We start from the raw sequence: 26,781 nt of genomic DNA on the forward strand, positions 1-26,781 counted from the left end.
CTACAGTTAGTGTTTACTTTTATTAAAAAAAAAAAATACAGGGGTGCCTGGCTGACTCAGTCGATAGAGCATGCGATTCTTGATCTCGGGGTTGTAATTTCAAGCCCCACGTTGGGTGTAGAGATGACCTAAAGATAAAATCTTAAAAAGTATATATACAGTTTTTAATTTAAAAAGAAAAGAAAAAGTGGAGTTTTTTAAATTGAAGAAGAGAAGGTAGAAGCAAAATGGGCTGAAAGATGTGAAAACTGTCTTCAACTATCTGAAGGGCAGCTTTTTGGAAAAGGAGCCATACCACTGGTCCACATGAGCCCAGCGGGTTCAGACACCAGTGGGTATGACCTCAGAGAGAAAGATTTTGGTTCTCTGTGACATTCATATAACAGTCTTACATTTTGGTTTTTTTTGTAAGATTTTATTTATTTATTTGCAAGAGCTCAGAGATTTTATTTATTTTATTTGACAGAGAGAGAGGCAGCGAGAGAGGGAACACAAGCAGGGGGAGTGGGAGAGGGAGAGGCAGGCTTCCCGCTGAGCAGGGAGCCTGATGTGGGGCTCGATCCCAGGACCCTGGGATCATGGCCTGAGCCGAAGGCAGACGCTTAACGTCTGAGCCACCCAGGCGCCCCTAACAGTCTTACATTTTAAGCAGCATCATAACTGCATCACTGGACACCTTAGGGGCTCCTGCTACAGACCAGGACTAACTGCAAAAACAGGCTCTCGGGTGCATACCCGGACACACAGCACAGCAAGGGAAATCCCCGGGAGGCAAAAAGAACAAAGCGAAAGCCCGCAGCAGATGTGTGAGGCCGTGAGCTAATGGAGGGCATGGGGGGCTGATCTCAGTAAACGTTGGACTTGACTTTAATAGCCAAGCCAGAGGAGATGAGGCTCTGAGCTCTTGCAAAGAATTGGCCTCAGGTCAGTGGGACTGTACACATCTGGGAGTGAGTGGGACTCTAACCTCAGATCACACCTAAAGGGCCTGAGGCAGCCCCCTAGTGACCAAGGCCACTTAAAGCCTTTCCCTGGGGTATCTGTAGGCTCTGCTGTTCCCAGGGCATCCTGGAAAGAAGCCAAGTGTGGGAGATATATGGGAGGGGATGACCCTCTACAAAGCCAGCCAAGAGGCTCCAGCAAGACTTGGTAACCAGATGCCCCAAGGCCCCTTTGTTGGCTGTTGATCTCCAGCCACCTGCAACAGAAATGATTAGTAATTAGGTGCTTCCACATTCCAAAATGTCACCTTCTCACTGAGGCCTTCATGGATCACCCTACTTAAAATTGCATGCCCCCCAGCACTCCCTGTACCCCTTCTCTGCTTTATTTATCTCCATAGCATTTAGCTCTATATCCATATAAGCTATATAGCGAATGTTTAAATTATCTATTGCTTGCACCACTCCCAGCTAGAGCGTCAACTCCATGAAGGCAGAGATTGTTGTCCCTTTGGCTCACTGGTGTGTTTCTAGTACCTAGAACAGTGCCTGGCACACAGCAGGTGCTTCATCAACATTTGCTGGATAAGTCTGTGAACAATGACAACAGCACCAGCAGTGTTATGTGCCTGATTTTTAATCTTCACAACAGCCCTAAGAGGTAGGGATAGAAATTGTCCCCATTCCCCAGGCGAGGAAAGTGAGGCTCAAAAAGATTATGTAGGGACACCTTAGTGGCTCAGTCTGTTAGGCATCTGACTCTTGGTTTCGGCTCAGGTCGTGGTCTCAGGGTCGTGAGATCAAGCCCCGCGTTGGGCTCCCTGCACAGTTCAGAATCTGCTTGAGATTTTCTCTCTCTCTCTCTCTCTCCCCCCTTTCCTCCCCTGCCCACTAGTGCCTTCTCTCTTGCTCTCTTTCTAAAATAAATAAATAAATCTCTCTCTCTCTCTCTCTCTCTCTTTTTTTTTTTTTTTTAAAGAGAGAGGTATGTACCTGGCCTAAGGTCACACACCCAGTAAGTGGCCAGACCTGGACTCATATCAATTCAAAGATAGATTTTAGCATATCTGAAATGGAAGTGCACATCAGAATCAATGAGATTGCTGTCAACCAAGAGGCAGTGACCAAAAGAAAAAAGGAAACATGTCTTTGGGAGCCCCTGAACAAACTTGAACATAATTGAACACGTTGTCACTTCAGCAGAGCGGTGTGCATTTTTTAGAACTCTGTATATTGAGCTTCATCGTTGAAACAGCTTCTAAGACATTGGGTGATGATTGTGGTTACGGATGGGAAGTAACCGTGTACCTAGAAATACTTGCAAACAGTAGCGGGGGGTCCACTTGATATTAATGAAGCAAATGGTGGTTGTTGGAGAAACAGCTGCACTTCTTGCAAAGCAGCAACTGGGAAAGAAGGATTCCCTCCATTAGACAAAGTTGGGTTAAGTTTCACCGATGAGGTACATGGAAAAGGACGGTGTACACCGGTGGTTCTCAAACTTGATTACATGTCAGATCAACCTGCGTGGCTTGTTAGAACACAGGGTTGCTGGGCTGGATCCACCCCAGAGGTTCCGATTCAGTGCGCTGGGGCGGGGCCTGAGGATCTGCCTTTGTAGCAGGTTCCTCCATAGGTCCAGTGCTGCTGGCTAGGAACCCCATTCTGAGAACTGAGCAGAGCAGTGGAAGCAGGAACAAAAGCCAAACCCCACAGAGTAGATGAAACATTTCAACAAGAGGGAGGTGTGGTTCATCCAGGCATCCAAGGGACTTGGCGTGAAGACAGAACATCCCTTTGTCAGAATCTTCTGGCCAACTTTAAACAAAAGCCACTTAACTTCCCCGTGCACATTGCAGTTGCAACCCTGAAACCATTTACTCCAATAGAAAATGCTGGTAGAACCCAGGTGCTCTTGGACCCACATCAGTGATGCTATCATGGCCGGAGGTCCTCAAGAGGGGGAGATAAGGAACCTGGGTTTCCTGACAGATGCCCAAAGAAATTGAAAATAATTTGTTGCATAAACACACAATTTCTAAGGAATTTCATTAAATATAAAATAAGGAATATGAAAGCATTGCTTCATAATAATCAGCTTTTTAATTTATTGTACATAAAATAATGGTGCATCTTACAATCTATACGATCTAAGATTCAAAGAAAGGTGATGTTTGTCTTAAGAGAAAATATAACTAATACCGCAGACCTGTGACATGGATATTACTGCTCGAGGCAAAGTCGAAATAGGTAATGATATTAAGCCTGTGCCGATTTCAATAAGGATATTCTGTAAATAAAGTGGCAGGGATGCCGTAGCTGGAGACTCAGTGCCTGAAGTTTGGGAAACAGAATATGACAGTGGCTTTCAAAGTCATCGTTAGGGCCTCTCAGCCTGACAAACTCACCCAACAGACAGAACCCCCCCGGTCATATTGACTCCTCCTGTGAAACCAGATCTTCATGGGACAAATTATATATAATAAAGGAAGAAAACATTTCCAAACCCAAAACCATAAATTTAGTTAACAAACTGGTCACAAAAATCTATAAGCAGAAAAAGAAATTTGAGACTGCCTCTTTTATCTCTTATGATGATAAATATAAAGATAAAGATGATAAAGATGTTGGTCTTTTTGTCCCTCTGAAAACTTCAGTAAGAATACAAGGATTTCTTTTGGGAATATTTGTGTTTTTAGAGAGTGCTTGTAGTTTGGGCCAGAATTCCTTTGATCAGTTTTTTTCCAGCTGTTTGTTAGGATTTTGTGATAAAGCTTATGAAAGTACCAAATGCATTTGGCTGGAGTAGTAGAAAGCTTGCCTGGTATAAATGACAGGGGCCTTTCTTGTTTATTTAATAAGTCTAGATTTGGATAGTTTCAGAACTCTGGCTCAACATCAGAGTTTCTTTCTCTCCCCTTAGGGTTACAGAATGGCTGCCACAGATCTAAGCATCATGTCATCACTCCAGCAAAGATAGGAAATTGGGCAACCAGGACAGCAAGAATGAGCTTTTCTTCAACTGCCTCTTTTTTTTTTTTTTTTTAATCAGGGAGAAAATCTTTTCCAGAAGCCGCCCAAGATGTTCTCTAGTGTCTCACTGACTAGAATAGGGTCACAGGATTACCCTTAAGCAGCAAAGGAGACTGGGGAAGCAGTTTAGCCTCTTCGTTCTCTAGAAAGGAAGGTAGGCAAAGGGAATAGCTATTGGGTATTCATATTATGAAATCTAATAATCATCCTGTCTTCTAGTTTCAGCTCCAGAATTTGTTTTTGAACATGGCTATCAAACTTATCTGCCCACGGAAAGCAATGAAAACCAGACAGCCACTGTCATCTCTCTCTCTGCCAAGTCCCGTGCCAAAAAGCCCACAGCACCACCTGCTCAGAAAAGGCTGAACTGTTGCTATCCAGGTAAAGGCAGCATTATGTCCTGCTTATATAGAGGGTGTGACATGTAACAGATTCCAGGGCTCTAGCTCGTGAATTCCTGACAACTGGATATAGACGTGTTCTAAACTGCCTGGCTTAAAAAGCAGAGCCTCCCCCCCCAGCATTTACATCATTACATATGACCTGTCTCTCGCTGTCCCTGGTCACCGTGCACGTGGACTCTAAGACTTTTACAGACGCAGGCCTTTGAAATGGGATTCATGAGGATCCAGGTTACTGTGAATTTTTCTTTCTGTGCTATAGCTTAGGAAGACATCCAGAAAGATTGTTGTTTCCTTTAAAAAATAGTAATAACTTTTTATTTGGAAATAATTTCAGACTCACAGAAAAGCTGTGAAAATAGCACAGAAATTTATGTATGCCCTTCTTCTAGATTTCCCAAAAGTTAACATACTGTATTTGCTTTATCATTCTTTCTATATATACATCCCTTTCCCCCAAAGCCATTTTAGAGTAAGTTGCAGACCTGATGTCCCTTTACCCCTAAATACCTCAATGTATATTTCCTAGAACCAAGGAAATTCTTTTATAAACCACAGCACAATCATCAAAATCAGGAAATTAACATTTAGGGGCGCCTGGCTGGCTCAGTTGGAGGAGCATGTGACTTAGTCTCGGGGTCGTGAGTTCGAGCCCCACGTTGGGCAGAGAGTTTACTTTAAAAAAAAAAAGGGGAAATTTGCATTTATACACACTATTATCAAACCACTGACCTTATTAAGATTTTATTAACTTCTCACTCATGTTCTCAATATCAAAAGAAGAACATTTTCCCCTGGTTTGGGATCCAATTCATGATCACACATTTGCTTTGACTTTTCCAATCTCTTTAGTTTCCTTGAATCCAACTTTTGTCTTTCATGACCTAGACATTTTTGCAAAGTACAGGCCAGTTACTTTGTAAAATGTTCCTCAGTTTGGATTTGTCTCATGTTTCCTCACGATGAGATTTAGGCTCTGCAGTTTGGGCAGGAAGCACAGACGTGATGTATGTCCTTCTTGGTGCATCATATCAGGAGGCACGTGATACCCATTTGTCCTGCTTACCGTGGGGTTTACGCTCATCACTTGGTTAAGGAAGTTTCTGCCAGGTTTCTCCACCCTTAGGTTACTATGTTTCCCTTTGTAATTGATCTTTTCTTGCCTTTTTAAGGTTGCCAATTCAAGACTGCCTATGGCATGAAGGACATGGAACGTCATTTAAAAATTCACACTGGTAAGTGACATTTCTGTGGCATATAAGCCCAGAGCATGTGCTCTGTGCTAGGAGCCAAGGATCTGGACAAGTCAGACATGTGATAGGACATGGAATCTCGCTGGTTGTCACAGGAATACAAACACAAATTCAATAAAAATAAGATGCTGTTTCCGTACATGATTTTGGCAGAAACTGTGTAAAGCAATAAAATCCAGTGCTGGAGCAGATATGAGCAAATTTAGCTAGTGGAAGTGTGAATGACTCCAACCGTTTTGACAATTAATCTGCCAGAATTAATTAACATTTAAATGTACATATTCTTATTTTGAAGCAATGGTCCTATAAATGTGTATGTTTGTAATGATTGATAAAGAAAGGAATAAGGGTGAAGAATAGTAAATTTTTTTTATGTATCTGTACTGTATCACTGGATACAGAGTGTGTGTGTGTGTGTTATTTTTGCCATTTTGAAGGTGAAATTTAGTAAATAAATATTTTTTTTAAAGGAGAGGGAAAGGGGCGCCGGGGTGGCTCAGTCAGTTAAGCGTCGGCCTTCAGCTCAGGTCATGATCTCAGGGTCCTGGGAATGAGCCCCACGTCGGGCTCCCTGCTCAGCGGGGAGGCTGCTTCTCCCTCTCCCTCTTCCCTTCCCCCCTGCTCCTGCTCTCTCTCTCTCTCAAATAAATAAATAAAGCCTTTAAAAATAAATAAATAAATACTAAAAGGGGAGGGAAAGATTGATGAGGCGCCTGGGTGGCTCAGGTGGTGGAGCGTGTGACTCTTGATCTTGGGGTCATAGGTTCAAGCCCCAGGTGGGGTGTAGAGATTACTTAAAAAAAAAAAAGTAAAAGGAGAGGAAAAGATTGATGCATGGAAAAGAAAAATGTACTTATTTCTGGTGATTTTAATTTTCTTTATTATATTATTTCTATGTGTCCCAGATTTTCTGAATGGAGAAGGAAGTGCATTTAGATTATTTTTAACAAAGTGTTAGATACCCATAATTCAAATGAGAGAGAGTGACTGCAGAGTGTATAAATGTGTACAAGGTAGGGGTTAGGGGTCCACTGACATTTGGCGGGGGTGTGACTAATTGCCCAAAGTCTGCCTCCACCTTTGGAAGATGAAATCTCCAGCAGTGATTTCTGAAATTTGTTGGCCATGGCTAGTGATTGCCTTGCCGTACTGGGGTCACCATCCTGTTCTAACCAACCTCACCGTGTCACGTCATTTGGATTTATTCCAATTATCAGAATATTAAGTTTCAAGTATTGGTAAGCATTCTCGACGTAAGAGTGAATCTCTCCAATGGGGTTCAACATGAATCCCGTCATTTGAGTCAAGCACAGCATATTCATCCTTGCCAGAGTAAAGTGCTGTCATTATTCACGAGGATTAAGGAAACACTCTAAATACATAAGTGAAGCAGTGACCTTAAGTCCGTTTCTGCAAATCTTCAGGAAGCACCTTATACATGCTGGTGTCCCAGCTTAGGGTCGTAGGGTAGTTTCTACGTGACTGCAGCAACTCCAATAATGTCAAGGTGGAGAGTTGATAAGGTGTCCTCACCTTAGTTACCTTCGGAGAGGAGGCCATGGCCAGGAGGAGCCCTAGGGGGCTCTTCACCCGCAGAGCTAGCCAGAAACCATCCTTCTTCCCCAGCATCCAGTGGCTTCCCGGGGGGGGGCAGATACACAGCCCGGCAACCACAGGAGCTAATCAGCCACTGACAGTCAGGAGAAATTCTTGTTCGTGGATTTTTAAATTTGACTAACATTTTTTTTATTAATAAAATCATAATCTTTCATACACTTTTAGGTGTATTCCTAAATCCCAGACGTTTGCTCTACAACGGTAGTGATCAGCTTTGGCTGACAATTGATTTTAGCACTTGGCTGTTTAGGATTTAGCCAAAGGACATATTTAATATATAAAGTAAAAAGGGGAAATCCTGATTCAGAGCCCCCTTCCTTATTCAATATAAGCCCAAAGTCACCAGTCCTAATAGTCTACTGTGTCTCATTCTGAAATTTCAGCATACCTATCCTGGGCCGAAAAACACACAGAATCTACTTTTTCCATCTCTTACTAAATTAATATTATATATACTGTCACTGCAAATTGCTGCTTTCCACTTAATATTGGTCATCTTTCCACATCAGTAGTACATGTCTGCTTCATTCTTTTCTGTGGCCCAGTAGGGAACTGGTTCAATTATTTATCCAGTGAAATACTTCAGCTTTAAAAACCATGCTGTAGACAATGGAATATTATGCAGCCATCAAAAGGAATGAGATCTTGCCATTTGCAACGACGTGGATGGAACTGGAGGGTGTTATGCTGAGTGAAATAAGTCAATCACAGAAAGACATGTATCACATGACCTCACTGATACGAGGAATTCTTAATCTCAGGAAACAAACTGAGTGTTACTGGAGTGGTTGGGGGTGGGAGGGATGGGATGGCTGGGTGATAGACATTGGGGAGGGTATGTGCTATGGTGAGTGCTGTGAATTGTGCAAGACTGTTGAATCACAGATCTGTACTTCTGAAACAAATAACGCAACATATTTTAAGAAAAAAGGAAAAGAAGAAGATAACAGGAGAGGAAGAAAAGGGGAGTATGTCAGAGGGGGAGACGAACCATGAGAGATGATGGACTCTGAAAAACTGAGGGTTCTAGAGGGTAGGGGGGTGGGGGGATGGGTTAGCCTGGTGATGGGTATTGAGGAGGGCACGTTCTGCATGGAGCACTGGGTGTTATGAACAAACAATGAATCATGGAACACTGCATCAAAAACTAATGATGTAATATATGGTGATTAACATAACAATAAAAAAATTTAAAAAAAAAAAAACCATGCTGTAGAGATTTAATGATGTGACAAGACGATTGGAATTATTTTATGTGCAAGAAAGTGGTCAATGGGGAGGCATTGTTGCATTTGGCTCAGAAAGCAAGACAGTCGTGGGTTCTAATCCCAGTTGTTGAGGGGATTAAGGAGAATCATTGAGAGGCACAGTGCCTTTCAGAAAGTATTTAAATTGATGTTAGCCAAGAAGTTTTTTTGTACCAAAAATACACGTGCACAAATAATTGGAGAGATATCCATCAAAAACTCAGCAGTCATTTGCGGGCAGTAAGTACACGAGTGAATATAGATGAAGCTGCTGTGACAAAGAGACCCCCCAGCCCAGCTCACACGCGGTAGGGGTTTATGTCTCTCACATAACTGTCCGGAGCTAAGCAGGTGGTCTAGAGCAGGTCGGCGGCTCTGTCCTACGAGATCAGCCAGGGACTTAAGTTCCTTCTGTGTCCTTAAAGCGCATCATGGCACGGGCTCCCCCATCTGCAGGCAAGCTGCCCTCACCTGCCAGTTCGAACACCCCATGTCTTGGAGACGGCTGGCAGGAAGGGTGGAAAGAGGAAAGTAAAAGGCAAGCAATGTCACTTTGCAAAAGGGACACACTGACCCTCTCTGCCATTTCATTGGCGGGGACCGCGCTGCCACAGGATGACTCTTGGCTGCAGGCCGGGCTGGGGAAGGAAGCTTTGAGCTGCTCGGCCGAGAGCTCTCCGAAAACTTAGAGCCTCTGAGCTTTAGGGTGTGTCTGTGGGAAAAAAAAAAAACGGGAAAAGGAGAGAACGGAAGGAGACAATGAACAGTTCCTTATTTTCCTCGGTTCTCCTTGAGACATTTGAGTCGCCTTCTATTTTTAATTAATAAGGAATTCCCATTCGATGTAGGAAAAACTAGAAAATGGCAAGAGGCAGAATAGAAGAAACTCCCCCCTCCCCCAAGAGCTTAGCTCTTGGCAGATTTTTCTATCTAGCTTTCGGGGTTTCCTGCATATCCTTGGGTGACCAGTATTCCTCTTATCATAAGGCAAGGTGTGGGGGCGGTGGGGAGTAAGCCTCTTTCTCCTTCAGGGTTGTTTTCTGATGCCATCTGTGTGTGTGTTTGAAGGAGACAAGCCCCACAAGTGTGAGGTCTGTGGCAAGTGCTTCAGCCGGAAGGATAAGCTGAAGACGCACATGCGCTGCCACACGGGCGTGAAGCCGTACAAGTGTAAGACGTGTGACTATGCCGCGGCCGACAGCAGCAGCCTTAACAAGCACCTGCGGATCCACTCGGACGAGCGGCCCTTCAAATGTCAGATCTGCCCGTACGCCAGCCGCAACTCGAGCCAGCTCACCGTCCACCTGCGGTCCCACACAGGTAGGTCCCTCCTGCTGCCCTCGCACTGGGCTCCTCACCACCAGCTACTGAGAAGCACCTTAAGGCACTGAGTCACAATCCAAGTAAACGAACAGGGGACGTCTGCTCATCGCACGGTGGGCAGGTTTGCTTTGCGTCCACCCAGAAGAGCCTTTCTCGGTCAATGAGGGAGAAAAAAAACATGGCGCTTATAACCTCATCTCTATCTGTATGCAACTTTATAACTTAGTCACTAGTAAAGTGTTGAATGAGGAGGTGAGCTAAATGAAATCGAGATATAAATATAAACAATGTGTTTTTAATAAATGTCCGCATAGTTTCTGCATTCTGGTCATTTTTAAAGTATACTCAGATTAGGTCAGCATGGGATAGCTTCATGGAAAAACTCGGCAGGGTAGGTCACTTAACAAAGCATGGACGTTTCCTTTTGGCAAGTGTATCAGTTAGCTGTGGATGCAGTGATGCTGTGTAACAAGCCCTACAAAAGCTCAGTGGCAGATTATAATCGATTACTGCTCACATACTTAAGGACTAGCCAGTTGGCTAGACACTCTGTTGATCTTGACTGGGCTCAATCACCTGTGGCGGGGAAAGGCTGGGTGTCCACTGACCTTGGCTGGGGATCGGCTGCCTGGGGGGGTTAGCTGGCTGTCCACTTGCCTTAGCTGGGGCTGGTCTGGCTCTGCTCCACGTGCCTCTCATCCTCCTTTTGGACCAGTGGGCTACCCCAGGTTTGTCCTTCTCGTGACAGTGGCCGGGGTACAAGCAAGCACATCCCAGTGCGTAAGCCCATTTCAAGCCTTTGCTTGCATCCCTTTGGTTGAAGCAGGCTATGTGGTGGGGCCTGGCATCAGGGATGGGGCTGGGCTCACCCACGGTGGGAGGTCACCACGAGGTTACAAGACAAAGGCCAGAGATAGGAGGAAGGGGAAAGAATTGGGACCATTTTTGCAAACCACCACAGTCCACCACGCTGTCAGTGCACAAGGATTTAATCATGCCTTCCTAAGACCCACATAAGTCACACCCTATCATAGGATCAGGCTCAAACACCAGGATCCCGTGATCTCCCCCGGGTCTGGATATGGCTTCTCTTGACCTGGAGTTCCTTTGAAGTAAAAAGACAAGTCGTCTGTTCCTACATTCCCAATGTACAGCAGTGACATGGAGCCAGGGTATTTCCAGTCATCCTGCTGTTTGAAAAGAGGAGAATGGGAGGCACTTGGCATTCACAGCTCCACGGGTTTCCAGAATCCCTCTGGGCACATGTCCCCAGGTCCCTTCACTCTGGGGACAGAGAACGTTCCCTGATGAGGGCTCGGCTCAGCTTCCTGGTTCCTGACTCTGCCCGCTGCAGCATCCTTCCCATCAGCTGCCTGAGCCCCTTCCAAAAAGTAGTGGAAAAAGTACCTTTGCAAAACTTTCTCAGCCTGCTTCCTGCCTACCAAAAGCAGGGCTCCTTTTAGCCGAGGGGGATGACAGGTTTGCTGGTAGAGCCGTGTGCAAAATTTTGTGTCTGTGTGCCGAAAGCCACACCCACAATTCTTTCAGAGACTCTCCTTTCCTCTGAACCCCATTGTAGGCACTTTTGGCATATAACCTTCTGTGGCTGAATCCCTTGACGTCCCTAGGAATCCTTGTCCCGCTGGAGAACCTACGTGGCGCCAACAATTCTTTTGGAGATTTTAACGAAGAGCCCTACATTCACACCCCTCATTTCTCATTCAGCCCTCCCCCTGAGATCGCATCCCTGGATATGACCTTTGTCCCCCGGCTTCTGTCTTACTTTGAAAACCCTTTGCTGGTTGGAGGTGAGAAATGTTATCTAACCCAGCACATCTTTGGTTTGCTCTATTCTCTCGAAGTTCCATTTAGAAAATGGCCAGTTCTTGTGTGAGTTTGTCTCTTCCTTATAGGACCTCATCATATGCAGCCCGTAAGGCACTTTCACTTTCTGCCCAGAATTAATCTCTTTGCTCAAGTCCCAAATCCAACAGGTATATTATATTCTCTGTCTTCTAACTTACTGCAGGTGACAGTTGGACCAAATGTTTGCCATTAAATAGTGTGCCCTGCCACTTCTCCAGTCTTTTCTTGCCATCCAGTCCCCAAAGCCAATGCTACATATTTTAATTTTCTGGTATTAATTAATTAATTAATTAATTAATTTTCTTGTTTCCAGATATCAATCTCTGTATTGGTTATCTGTCGTCACACTTAATGCAGTGTAACAAATACTCCCACAAAACCTCATTGGACACAACAACATACCTTTTCTGGTGGCATGGTGGGGATCAGCTGGGGGTCACCTCGGCAGTTCCGATCTTGGCTGGACTCACATGTCTGAGAATCTGCTGGCTGTGAGCTGTCTGTCCACTGGTCTTGGCGGTGGGAATCCAGCGCTTCTCCACATTTCTGTCACCCTCCTCCTGGGACCAGCACGCCAAGCCAGCCTTGATCATCTCATGGCGATGGCTGACAGAGGTGCAAGCAAGCAAACCCCAGTGTACAAGCCCATTTCAAGCCATTCCTTATATCAAGTCTACTGAAGATACCATCAGCCAAATCTAGTCACATGATTGTCGAGGGACATGGCAGGTCATCCTGCCCCTGTCTGGAGACCATGCATAATTGCACACATGGCAGAGGCCATGGCTACGGGAAGGGAGGAGAGGTGGTAAGATTTGAGAACGTTTTTGTGATCTACTAAAGCAAGTTCCAGACATAGGCATAACCAATGGCCAACTGATTTTCTTCAGAAATCTCCCACACCTATGTTAGAGGACCTGAAGGACTCGTTTATGAAAGTGGTTCTGAATCATTTTGACTTATAAGGATAAACTTACCATTGATAGTAGCATCTTCAAGTTGGTCTAGGAAAGGTGAATTTTCTAAAACTGTAAATGTGTGCTGTTTATGCAATGTCTCCATGGACTGTTCATTTCCCTTTTATAAATCCGTGGCATTTAGAAGATTTTACAAATTGTAAAACTAATAGGATTTTGTTTGTATCCTTTCATCGCTTAGATTGACTTCATTCATCATCAGTGGTTTTCATAGCAAGCTAAACTCAAGAAAGATCTGTCAGCTTAAATATATCAGCTGCTTGTTCATTCAACAACATTCATTAAGTCCCCGCGAGGTGCTAGACGCTGTGAGGATCACGTGGGGGGCAAGAACAAACGTAGTCATTAGCTTTGGAGAGCTCATGGCCCCATGGAACTATGACTGACCAGTACGCCTCAGTTGAGAAATCTATGGTTAAAAAAAAAAAAAAAATGACAAAGGGATTGGAAACCTTTGCTTTCAGATCAAAAAGTGTTGTTAACTCTGCAACTCAGCTGTGAGATTTGGTTATCTGGTATTTCTGGGTTTCACGTCTGCTGACAGCTTTAAAAAAAAAAAAAGGCAAAAAGACTAACTAATTTGAGGAGGGATGTAACAGGAAAACCTAGTAGAAAATTCTGGAGCAGGGATTCTTCCTTCTGGATCCACAGATACCTCCACTCAGAGATCCATGAATAGACTTTAGATGGTCCATGAATTTGGATGGAAAAAAAATTACATCTTCATTTTCACTAACCAAACTGTATTGAAATTGGGCGTGTCCTTCCATTTGAAAATTGGCAGCTGATCTGAGAATAGTGCATATTGCCGCCAGTGGAAATCACAGATCTTTTCATAACAGTTGTTGGAGCTCGATCAATCTATCATTTATGCTCTTTTCTATTTAGAAATTATAGTTACAGATCCGCCACTAGATCTTCTTATTTAATGCATTAATAAAGCACACATGGGGCACCTGGCTGGCTCAGTTGATGGAGCATACAACTCTTGATCTTGGGGTCATGAGTTCGAGCCCCATGCACAGATAATTACCCAGCATCTAAGAATACCAGCTTTGGAGCCAGCCTGGGTTGGAATCCAAGCCTGCTACGTACTACTGGGTGACCGTGAACAAGTTATTTTAGTCTATCTAGGCCTCATTTGTACAGTAGTGTTAAGAATAATATTGATAATAGTACCCACCTCGTGGGAATGTTGGGAGCATCAAATGAGACCATTCTTGTGGAGTGCTCAGCAGAGTGCCTGCCATCTTGGAAGCAACCGAAGAATGTTAGCTGCTACTTGGCTTGCTTCAACAATATTGAAATGGGCGGGGTCACCAATTTGCTTGAACTATCTGTGCCTTAGATAATTCGGACTTGCCATTCATTGAGGAAACAAATTTGGAGTACCATGTGCATTCAGATGTTTGCAATTTCACTTTCCCCGCTCATCTTTCAGCGACCATGAATTTAAAAAAAAAAAAAACAAGCAGCTGGATTTCGTAACTTCACGAGTAAAGAACGCAGCTGGCAATGTGGGATAAATAAATTTTGCGCAATAAACACGTCTTTATTAATAAAAATCTGCATGAAGCGTAAGCTGGGCATTTCAATCGCTTTATAAAGACTATTCTGATGAGTGAGCATGGAGCTGACTGATTCCAAAATGTGTCCTCGAATCTGTTACGACACGTAACTCAATCAAAATCAACGGATTATGCAAAATTTACACAACTGTGAACCATTAACTAGCAGAGTGGGCACATGAGCAAAATGAACCATAGCTTGATCGTTTTAAAGAACATAAGTATATTCACAAATTCGATTTTATTTGGGACAATTGAATAGCTCTTTTCAGTCTCCCGTTTTTTTGTGGGTTTTTTTTTTTTTTTTTAACGGTGCTGGTGGTTTAGGTTTGGGGAAAGAAAAGAAGCCCCCCACCCCCATTCCCTTTCTCCCCCCCCCCAACCCCCACCCAGGGGCTGCTAGCAGCTGCCGTAGGAAGGTCTCCATCCGCCTGCCTTGGTATAAGCGATTTTCTGGTGTGTGCTTCGGGGGGATCCGCTGTGGTTGTTGCCTGCCTGTTCTTATCGAAACTCACCTTGTGTTGACAGGGGACGCCCCCTTCCAGTGCTGGCTCTGTAGCGCCAAGTTCAAAATCAGCTCGGACTTGAAAAGGCACATGCGCGTGCACTCGGGGGAGAAGCCTTTCAAGTGTGAGTTCTGCAATGTCCGCTGCACCATGAAGGGCAACCTCAAGTCGCACATCCGCATCAAGCACAGCGGGAATAACTTCAAGTGTCCGCATTGCGACTTCCTGGGTGACAGCAAAGCCACCCTCCGTAAGCACAGCCGGGTGCACCAGTCGGAGCACCCGGAGAAGTGCTCCGAGTGCAGCTACTCGTGCTCCAGCAAGGCGGCGCTGCGCATCCACGAGCGCATCCACTGCACCGACCGCCCCTTCAAGTGTCATTACTGCAGCTTCGACACCAAGCAGCCCAGCAACCTAAGCAAGCACATGAAGAAGTTCCACGGGGACATGGTGAAGACCGAGGCCTTGGAGAGGAAAGACGCAGGCCGACAGAGCAGCCGGCAGGTGGCCAAGCTGGACGCCAAGAAGACTTTCCACTGTGATACATGCGACGCCTCGTTCATGCGCGAGGACTCGCTCCGCAGCCACAAAAGGCAGCACAGTGAGTACAGTGAGAGTAAGAACTCGGATGTGACGGTCCTGCAGTTCCAGATAGACCCCAGCAAGCAGCCGGCCGCGCCCCTCACCGTGGGCCACCTGCAGGTGCCCCTCCAGCCCAGCCAAGTGCCCCAGTTCAGCGAGGGGCGAGTCAAAATCATCGTTGGGCATCAAGTGCCACAGGCCAACACCATCATCCAGGCGGCGGCCGCCGCCGTGAACATCGTACCCCCCGCCTTGGTGGCGCAGAACCCAGAGGAACTCCCTGGGAACAGCCGGCTGCAGATTTTGCGCCAGGTCAATCTGATCGCCCCCCCTCAGCCCTCAGGGTGTCCGAGCGAGGCGGGCGCGATGACCCAGCCCGCTGTCCTGCTGACCACTCACGACCAGGCCGATGGGGCCACTCTGCACCAGACTCTCATCCCCACGACGCCCGGCAGCCCCCAGGAAGGCTCCGGCAACCAGACTTTCATCACCAGTTCGGGTATTACATGCACGGACTTTGAAGGCCTTAATGCTTTGATTCAGGAGGGGACAGCTGAAGTCACAGTGGTGAGCGACGGAGGTCAGAACATCGCTGTGGCCACCACGGCCCCGCCTATATTCTCCTCCTCCTCCCAACAAGAATTGCCCAAGCAGACTTACTCCATCATTCAAGGGGGAGCCCACCCAGCCTTGCTCTGTCCCGCGGATTCCATACCAGATTAGTACCTAAAAACCAAAAGAAAGGGGGGAAAAGGAGTAACAAAAACAAGAAATCCTAAAAAGATTTCTGTAAGAGGTTTGCTCTTAATGTTTTTAAGGATTGTTGTGAAACCCCTCCCCTCGTAATAAATCGTAATTTTATACTGCTTACTATAATTTTTTAATGCTTGTGACCACCTCAGAATCGCCGTGTTCTAACTGTTGTAGAATGTTGCCAAGATGATTCCAATTAGGGCTTGGAATTCAATGCAGTGAGTAGTGAATACATTTTGTTTTGTCCAGCTTGATTTCCCGATTCTGATTAGGGTTTTTTTCCAATCTTATTAAATTTGTGTGGGAGATGGGAGACTTCCCAACCTCTCTGAAGTCACCATTCTGAAATACCCCCCCCCTCCAACCCTGGGCTATTACTGTTTTAGTACATGGATACAAATCTATTGGCATGAGGACCATTTTCTACATAATGTTACATGGATACTTGACCCCCCCAAAAAAATGTTTAGTGCTAATGAGAAAAAAGAAATGGTTTCCTAATAAATTGATACGTGAGTAAAATATACTGAATGTTAATGATTCTTTAGAGTCACAGTATGACTGGGGCATAATGGGGTGTGAATTATCCTATAACTAAAGAGAATTTGAAGAAGCAAAGGATTTTAGTCCTCCGATCAATATTATACAGATGTCTTACAACCTTCACAGTCAACTTAAGTATTACTGATGCCTAAAATGACCCAATGATACCATTTCCATTTTGGAACGAGGTTGACAAACCTGACATTTCTGTTTAAATGCAAATATGATGTGAGTTCCTACTAACATTTAGAATGGTTTTCTAGGTACCATTGTTTGAAAATATCACTATTGTGCAATCTCGGGGACCAGACGAGTGGGATTGGAAAAGCACCTACATTTTTCAGAAGGGTAGGCTCTATTGAGGAAAGGGAAATTCAAATGTTACTGTTTTAGAATTAAAATGCTGTTTTATCAGTAGGTGGCGCCAGAGAGCAAGCTAGAATTACCCATGCTTGTAACCAAGGCCGTAATTTCCAGCCTCGAGGGCTATCTTCAACTCATCATGGGTTCTTTTTTTTTTTTTTTTAAGATTTTATTTATTTATTTGACAGAGACAGACACAGCGAGAGAGGGAGCACAAGCAGGGGGAGTGGGAGAGGGAGAAGCAGGCTTCCCGCCGAGCGGGGAGCCCGATGTGGGGGCTCGATCCTAGGACCCTGGGATCATGACCTGGGCCGAAGGCAGACGCTTAACGACGGAGCCACCCAGGCACCCTCCTCATGGGTTCTTAATACATGTTGAATGACTGAAACATGCTCTCACAGAGTGTCAGCAAGGATTGGTGAGGAAAGTATTTAAAATGTTACGAGAACCCTTACATTTTTTAAAAGATTTTATTTATTTGACACAGGAGGAGAGAGCACAAGCAGAGGGAGCGGCAGGCAGGGGGAGAGGGAAAAGCAGACTCCCAATGAGCCAGGAGCCCCAGTGTGGGGCTTGATCCCAGTACCCTGGGATCATGACCTGAGCCGAAGGCAGTCGCTTAACTGATTGAACCATCCAGGAACCCCAAGAACCCTTACATTTTTACCAGAGCCCTCATCACTTTCACTTTCGTAGCACACAAACTTATTAAAATTCTCACGCAGATCAGCTCACTTTTACATAAAGATATTACCCATCCCCCCCTCCCTTTTTCTTTGGTAATAAACTAAGGAAATACACAAAATGGTGATGCAGAAACTTCGGGGTTTGCCTGTTGGAATAGGAAAATCAACTTCCCTTAGGAAATAGCTATAAAGTTTGAGTTGTCTCCTTTCTTTGATCCTTAATATTTGAACACAATTCTGAAAATTCGGGGGGGGGGGGGAGTGCCACAATTTATTTTCATATAAGCAATGGTGGTAATGAGTCATTAACTGTGGTTTGGCAAGGAAATGAAAAAGCTTGCAGCGCACTCTGTTAATATTTTAATGATTTCACTGCTTTAGAATTACTGCTTATAGCTTTTTTTTTTTTTCTTAACTGAGAGGGAGAGCACTAGGTGGGGGAGGTATGGAGGGGCAGAGGGTGAGGGGGAGAGAGAAGCTTAAGCAGGCTCCACCACCAGCGCAGAGCCTGACTCGAGGCTCTATTTCAGGACCCTGAGATCATGACCTGAGCCTAAATCAAGAGTCAGATGCTTAACTGACTGCGCCACCCAGGTGTCCCGCCTACAGCTCTTTAAGAAACTATTTAACTATTCAGTTTTAGCCGGCAAATTCCTTTTGTCATGAACCTGTTTTCCACATCTTTCTTTCCCAGAATGCCCCTCTCTTCAACTTTTAAAGTATTTTTTCCCCTGATTAGACATGTAATGTGCATTCAAGGTAGAAAAGATACAAAACACATTATATTATTTTTATTTTTTTTTAATTTATTTATTTGACAGAGAGAGACACAGTGAGAGAGGGAACACAAGCAGGAGGAGTGGGAGAGGGAGAAGCGAAGCAGGCTTCCCGCAGAGCAGGGAGCCCGACGCGGGGCCCGATCCCAGGACCCCGGGATCACGACCCGAGCCGAAGGCAGACGCTTAACGACTGAGCCACCCAGGCGCCCCACATTATATTATTTTTAAAAATTAACGTTGGGGCACTTGGGTGCTTAGTCGGTTAAGCATCTGACTCTTGGTTTCTGCTCAGGTCAGGATCTTAGGGTCATGCAATCAAGCCAACCTCAGGCTCTGCACTCAGCGTCGAGTCTGCTTGAGATTCTCTCTCCCCCTCGCCCTTTGCCCCCACCCCCTGCTTGTGCACACTCAAAATAAATAAATAAATTTTTTTTAAAAATAAAAATTTAAAAAAATTAAAATCAAAGTTACTGGTAATCTTCTACCCAGACATAAAAACTGTGGCCATTTTGATGGACTTCCTTTTTTGATGGACTTCCTTTGTTTCTATGTTTATGTATGTATGGTTTCCACTCTAGTTATAGAGTTGGGTTTGAATCAAGCATACTATTTTCTGTTTATATATTTCCTTTTATATATTTATATCTCCAGCTATCTGCTTCCCCCATACACACCTATACATGCATACACACACACACACACACACACGCATAATTGGATTTTCTTTTAACAAACCACAACAGCAAAACTTGTTCCTTGTAATAAACTATATACAGAATTGTACAAAAACCAAGCCAATCATCTCCAGCGCCCTTCCTATTCTCCTCCTATGAAGGTTAGTAATGTTTTCTCTGTGTTCATACTGACATACACAGACTCAAAACAATGTAGGAAAGGTTTTCTCCTATTTTTCTAGTAATTGTATCATACTATGTATATTTCTCTGCATTTGCTCGTACTATTCCATGTATGAACAGGACTGCAGGTGAATACGGCTATCTCTACTGTTTTTTTTTAAGCAAAAGGTAGTGTGAACATACCATGCATTATTCAGCCATCTCCCTACTCATGGATATTCTGGTTGTTTTGTTTTCATTTGCCATTAAAAACAGTAGCAATCAACCTCCTGCACAATTGCTCACATTTGGTTGTGCTTTTGGAGTTACAACGAGTGTCTGTAGTTTGTACTTGCATATAGATTCAGATTGCTTTTTTCGAAATGGTAGCCTCATCCGTGGTGAAGGCCCCAATGATCACCAATCCTGGCTATTAGCAATCTTTCAAAGTTTTGTCAGTCTGATGAGTGAAATGAGCCATCTGGACTCTGCGTTTCCCCAGCTGGTGTTTTTTTGTTTTTTTGTTTTTAAGATTTTTATTTGTCTGACAGAGAGACAGGCAGCAAGAGAAGGAACACAAGCAGGGGAGTGGGAGAGGAAGAAGCAGGCTTCCCGCTGAGCAGAGAGCCCGATGTGGGGCTCGATCCCAGAACCCCGGGATCATGACCTGAGCCGAAGGCAGACACTTAATGACTGAACCACCCAGGCGCCCCTCCCCAGCTGGTGTTTTGATCTGCATTTCTGTGACATCTCTATATAGACTTGTTGATCATTGGCCTTTTTCTTGTCTGTGAACCTAAAACACATTCTCCCTCATGTTTCTCCTTGAGTTGTTGGGCACTGGGGACACGAACCCCATGTCTGTCACATTTTCTCCCCTCCTGTCCTTTGTCTTCTGACACCTTACAAAAAGAACTCTCTTTTCCTATAGTCAGCCTTCTATTGCTTCACTTGGGGCTTCTGTTTTTTCTAGGACCGTCATCTCTTCCCCTGAGATGAGAAAAGGGTTGATTGGTTTGTTTTTTCCTTTAATATATTTGTTGTTTGTTTTTAGTTAGCAACTTACTGCAGCAAAAATTCCTATTTATACACATTTGACATGGAAATTTGGCAGCCCACATATGCCAGGACCATTTGTTAAATACAATATTATTTTCCTTGCTACTGAAATCCTAATTTCACCTGTAAAATGGAAGTTCTCGAATACACTTGGATCTGTTTCTGGAAGCTCTGCTTTGTCTCACTGATCTTTATATCTTCTCTGGTTTGCCAGCAACACACATTTTATTATAGTAGCATTAAGGTGAGCCTTACTGTCTTTTAGGATCACAAAGCCTCCCTCTAGCTATTCTTTTCCAAAATTTTCTTAGCAATTCCTAGATATTCATTCTTCCAAATGAACTATCATTTTATCCAGTACTTCTCAAGCCCCCCCCAAAAAAATCCTTTTGAGAATTTTTATTAGAAATGGATCCATGTGATGTTGAACTTATACAAAGAATGACTTATTAAAATATGTTAAATCTTACACCCAAAAACCTTTATTCAGCTCCTGGGTTAACCATTATTCATATGGTTTTCTTCATATACAATCAGTTCTTATGATACGAGGCCTATATTTCCTTATTATTGTATAATTTTATTATAATTATAAATAGGATTTTTCCTTGCTAAAATAACTGTTGCAAACATATAAAGAATAGCTACATTTGGTATATTTGTCTATATTGAGCTCCCTTAGCAAAAATTCTTACTAATTGGGGCACCTGGCTGGCTCAGTTGGTAGAGCGTGAGACCCTTGATCTTGCGGTTTTAAGTTCGAGCCCCATGTCAGGTGGAGCGATTATTTAAAAACAAAATCTTTTGGGCGCCTGGGTGGCTCAGTCGTTAAGCGTCTGCCTTCGGCTCGGGTCATGATCCCAGGGTCCTGGGATCGAGTCCCACATCGGGCTCCCTGCTCAGCGGGAAGCCTGCTTCTCCCTCTCCCACTCCCCCTGCTTGTGTTCCCTCTCTTGCTGTATCTCTCTCTGTTGAAAAATAAAATATTTTTTTAAAAAATAATATAAAATAAAAACAAAATCTTTTAAAACAATTCTTATTAATTGACGATAAGTATTTATTAGAAAGTCTTGGTCTCTGATAAATATAACTTATAATGGTTATAACACAGTCATCTCATTTCCAGGTGGTTTTATCTTGTAATATTTATACTACTTTATTTTTTTTTAAAGATTTTATTTATTTATTTGACAGAGGCATAGCAAGAGAGGGAACACAAGCAGGGGGAGTGGGAGAGGGAGAAGCAGGCTTCCCGTGGAGCAGGGAGCCCGATGCGGGGCTCGATCCCAGGACCCCGGGATCATGACCTGAGCCGAAGGCAGACGCTCAACAACTGAGCCACCCTGGTATACTGCTTTATTTGTTTCCTTGTCCCATTGCAATTAGCCTCAGCCTCCAAACAAAGCTGAAACAGCTGACATCCTTTTGTGTCTCCAGTTTTAATGTGAATGGCTTCAGAATTTTCCCGGTTAATATAATATACTCTGTTCCTCTGAGGGGTGGTTTTTCTAGTACTTGGGTCATTTTCTTCTACTGCAGTTTTCACTTAGAGTTTGTTATCAGGGTAGATTGCTGAATTTTAGCAAATATCTTTTCACCGTTTTTTGACATAATTCCTTGGGTTTTGCACTAAGGTCTGTTGATGTAGTGAATTCGTATAGCCTGGTATTCCTGAATAAGCCCTGGGTCATGTTGGCTTATTCTTCTAACAAACACATTGCTTGGGTTGCAATTATGTCATTTAGCTTGAAAGTTGTCCAACTCTATCCATAAGTGTAGTTGATCTCTGGGATTCTTTTTTGTGGTCTGTCTGATTTTTGCTTGTTTGTTGTAGGTGATGCTACTCTGGAAATAAATTGGGGCTCTTTCCTTCTTTTTCAGCGATTTAGCAATAGCTTTGCTATGTCGGGAGTGATCCGCTAATGACGTAGGCTGCTGCCCTTTCTCGTGGCACATCCTTAACAAAACTTCCCTGCTTTTTCCACAGTGACAAGTATGGGTTTTACAGCCCGTGTGGCTCAGTTTTGGTCATTTATGTTTTGCAGAATAAAAAATTATTCACTTTGCTCTGGATTTCACATTCCATTTACCATCCTCTTAAAATGATTTTTAAATCTTTGGCATCTTGGGGAGTTTCTCAGCTTTCCTATTGCTGTTGGTTTTAGAGGAGGGGAGGGTTTCTGCTTTTGTTTTTTTGTATTTTCAGTCTTCTCCTTTGTCTGCCAAAGAGTTTATCTATTTTTCATTTGTATTAAAGTAAAAGTAAAAATATTAGTGTGAAAGCTTTTGCTGTTAGTTACTTTCTTTGCCCTCCTCCATTTGATTCATTTCGGCTTTTCTCTTTTTATTAATTATTTTTCCTGCTTTTCTTTCTGTTTGTTTTGTTATTTTAATTTCCTGTAAGTTCACTTATTTTCAGCCTTTCATAATGAAAGCATTTGAAGCTGTGTATTTTCCATTGCAACCTCACCCATGTTAAAAGATCATTTTTTTTTAAAGTTAAAATCATGACTGACATACAAATGTAAAATATCAATGGGTAAACTGTAATGAAAATATTAGTGAGGGCATTGGTTTCAACAGGCTCCAACAAGCTCAAAGCAGAATTCAGTGCATGTATAAGTTACACAGGTAATCAGAAATGCTACACTGAATTCACACACATGCAGAATGGCTCAGTGTCTCTATGGCAACATCCGCTGCCCTCTGCCAGATAAAGTGCGTTCACATTCCTGTGGATGAGTTGTTTCCATTATTATATGTTTCTGTGCCTCACAAGGTTGTAAAATATCTCAAAAACAATGAAAGGCACGAACGTCCAGAGAATTGGATAGCCCAGAGCAGAGACAGGACACCCAGTTTATCTTTTTTGCCTGTTTTGGGGTCTTTCAAAAATGTTCGTGATATCCATATCCCTGTAGATTTTTATATGAAGTATCCTTATTTTATAAGTTTCTAGATGCTTTGTTATTTCAGTTTCAGGGTGGGTTGCTTGGTTTGGTGGGTTGTCAGGACAGAATCCAAGGGTTATAGAAAGGAACGTTTCTTGTTTTTCAAGTAGTTAGAATTTGGGAAACTGTATTTGGGATTATAGTTTCTGATATTCATGGGCCTGAGAACGTGATCTGTGAAGATACATGCTTTTTGTAATTTATTAGTTTTTTAAAAAGATTTTATTTATCTATTTGAGAGAGAGAGAACGAGCAGAGGAGGGGCAGAGGGAGAGGGAGAAGCAGACTCCCACTGAGCAGGGAAGTCCAATGTGGGGCTCCATCCCAGGACCCTGGGATCATGACCTGAGCTTAACCGACTGAGCCACTCAGGTGCCCTTCAAGATTTTATTTAGGATGTTAATTTCTTTTTCAACATACTTATTTCATAGATACCTGCCAATCATAGCAAAAACTGGTAACATGCATGGCCATAAAAAGAACTAATAAATTACAGGGGCGCCTGGGTGGCTCAGTCAGTTAAGCGTCCATCTTCAGCTTAGGTCATGATCTCAGGGTTCTGGGACTGAGCCCAGCATTAGCATCATCCATCACCCATCGGTCTCCCTGCTCTGTGGGGAGTCTGCTTCTCCTTCTCCCTCTGTTCTTTCCCCCCACCACTCATGTGCATGTACTCTCTCTCTCTCAAATAAATAAATAAAATCTTAAAAAAAAAAAAAAGAAGCAGCACATTGACTTAATTATTCAGTTCTTCTAATCTTCTCTGTTTTTGTCTATTTGATAAACTGAAAGAAGTATTTGTAAACCTCTCAGCATGATTATTTTTTTAACTAAGCTTTTCTTATAACTACTAGGGTGTTTTATTTTATTATACCTTGCCCTATGTTGTTTGAGGCATAAGAGTTCGTGGTTGTTATATGTTCTTCATCTATTTTACCTTTTTTCCTTTTGTCTCCACCTGTTCTTTCCATTCAGTAGCTTTTGACCTTAAATTATACTTTATCTCAATAATATTTTAAGCCCTATTTAATATTTATTTACATGTGCCTGGCTTACCTTTGCCTACTCTGTAATTTAAGATCTTTCTTTTAGCAGCTTCCCTTTGTCTCTGATAGGAGAATTCACACTGTTTGCATTTATCATAGTCACATAGACTTCGTACGGTCACTTCTGTCTTATTGAATATTTACTGTTTATTAAACTTTGTGATTTTTTTCTCCCTTTTCCTTTCTAGCTTTTCCCTCTTCTCTTGAAAGTTCTTGCCTATGTCTCCATTCTGCTAACAGTTACTTTCAAAGCTTTACCAATTATTTTTAAATTTACATTTCTCTATTGTTGTCTCGAATATAAATATTAACCTTGCCCCCACCTCCCACTAATAATCTCCTCCCCCATGGCAGGAGGCCTTTGGACTTCATCTCTTCCTGCAACTCCCCCTCCCCAAATCCCAAATTTTGCTGAGACAGTTCACGAGCTTATTTCCAAGCTTTTGCTAAGTTTTGCCCTGTGGTTGGTCTCATAATTCCTGTGTTACCTTCACCCACTTAGATCTGGCCAAAGATGACAATGGTCATTTTTGCCATTGTTTCTTATATATTCGTCTTCTTCCCTAGTTCACATCTTTACTCTGGTCTGACCTTTATTCCGTTAGACTGTGTTCTTGAGTATACCCCCTTAGAATGGGCACCTCGGTTGGCATTTCTTTTGTCCTGGCAGATGAATGATACCTTTGGACATAGGATCCTTTTCTCTTCAGTAATCTTCAAATTCTGTTCTAGTGGAGATGAAAGGTGTAAAACATAATCTCATCCAGGGATGCCTGGGTGGCTCAGTCGTTAAGCATCTGCCTTTGGCTCAGGTCATGATCCCAGGGTCCTGGGATCGAGTCCCACGTCAGGCTCCTTGCTCAGGGAGGAGCCTGCTTCTCCCTCTCCCATTCCCCCTGCTTGAGTTCCCTCTCTCGCTGTGTCTTTCTCTGTCAAATAAATAAATAAAATCTTTTAAAAAAAAATAATCTCATCCAATTCTCAGATGCCTTAGATCCAGTGACCAGCCAAGTTGAGACAAAATGTCAGTGTTGCTAGAAAATAGGCGGGGACTCACCTCACCTCAGCCAGATTGAGAGAACCAGACTCTGAAGCTTCCAGAATAGGGGGAGGGTCTGGAATGTGGGGCTTAAATGTTTTAATATAGAAAATTTTTTGTTGCTCATCTCCTCCTACTTCTCAGCAAAAAATTATGGTTCTGTAATTTGAAATTTACATTTTTTATTCCTTAAAAAGCTCCAAACTTTTTTTTTTCTAATTAAAGTATAATTGACATAGAATATTATATTAGTTTCAGGTGTACAACATAGTGATTCATTACGTATATATATTACAAAACGGTTACCACCATAAGTTTAATTACCATCTGTCACTGTACAAAGCTTTTACAATATTATTGACTATATTCTCTGTGCTGCACATTAGATTCCCCATGTCTTAGTTATTTTATAACCAGAAGGTACACCAGAAGGGGGTACCTCTTAATCCCCTCCACCTAGTTTGTCCAGCCCCTCATGCCGCTCCCATCTGGAAACCATCAGTTTGTTGTCTGTATTTATGAGTCTATTTTGTTTGTTCATTTGTTTTGCTGAAATTTTCAGACTTCATATGTAAGTGAGATCATATGATATTTGCCTTTCCCTCTCTGATTCATTTCATTTAGCATAATACCCTCTAGGTCCATCCATGTTGTCACAAAAAGCAAGATTTCATTTTTTTATGGCTGAGTAATATATATATATTACATATATATTATACCAGATCTTTATCCATTCATCTATTGATGGACACTTAGGTTGCTTCTGTATCTTGGCTGTTGTAAATAATGCTGTAGTGAACACAGGGATGCCAATGTCTTTTTGAACTAGTGTGTTCATTTTCTTTGGGTAAATACCCAGAAGTGGAATTGCTAGATCATATGGTAGTTCTGTTTTCAGTTTTTTTTAAGGAAACTCCGCAGTGTTTTCCATAGTGGCTGCAAGAATTTATATAGAGCTCCAAACTTTAAACACTTTTTCTAGGGGCGCCTGGCTGGCTCAGTCAGAGAAGCATGTGACTCTTGATCTCAGGATCATGAGTTTGAGCCCCACGTTGGGTGTAGAGATTGGTTAAATAAATAAACTTTTTAAAAAAGAAGGAAACAAAACAAAATAAAATAAAATAATAATAAAAAAACCAAAACAACAAAAAGGAAACAAAATTTTTTGTTGGTATGCTATAAGTAACATAAATATATTATGCATTTTGATAATTATTAAATATAAGGAAAATTCTACTGGCAATATATATCTTGATGAGATAGACAGGCCTACTTTTTAGTCAGCTTATATATCCTTGATAGATATTACCTTTCTAAAAACAAATTTTTTTTACCAACTGCTAGAATAAGATACAGGTAATTTTCAGTTATTTTTTTATTGATATAAACTCTGAGACGTGTCTTTCATATAA

At 42.9% G+C, this 26,781-nt stretch overlaps 1 protein-coding gene across 3 annotated transcripts in view; it reads left to right on the forward strand.

Moving 5' to 3' along the window:
- The window catches only part of ZFP64 (ZFP64 zinc finger protein), an 80,323-nt gene that overhangs the window by 12,414 nt on the left and 41,128 nt on the right, over positions 1-26,781 (forward strand). For 2 of the 3 annotated variants that reach the window (XM_025853372.2, XM_025853371.2), the window contains exons 3-6: positions 4,194-4,355; positions 5,548-5,610; positions 9,561-9,812; positions 14,755-16,184. In XM_025853372.2, the coding sequence (XP_025709157.1) occupies positions 4,194-4,355; positions 5,548-5,610; positions 9,561-9,812; positions 14,755-16,037 (1,760 nt within the window). In that variant the 3' untranslated portion in view covers positions 16,038-16,184. Of the gene's footprint in view, positions 1-4,193; positions 4,356-5,547; positions 5,611-9,560; positions 9,813-14,754; positions 16,185-26,781 lie in introns of those variants that run through there. The other variant, XM_025853373.2, reaches the window with a different exon arrangement.

The sequence above is a fragment of the Callorhinus ursinus genome, unplaced genomic scaffold, assembly GCF_003265705.2.
Source record: "Callorhinus ursinus isolate GAN/ISIS: 27379988/994484 unplaced genomic scaffold, GSC_fseal_2.0 scaffold53, whole genome shotgun sequence".
Taxonomy (NCBI): domain Eukaryota; kingdom Metazoa; phylum Chordata; class Mammalia; order Carnivora; family Otariidae; genus Callorhinus; species Callorhinus ursinus.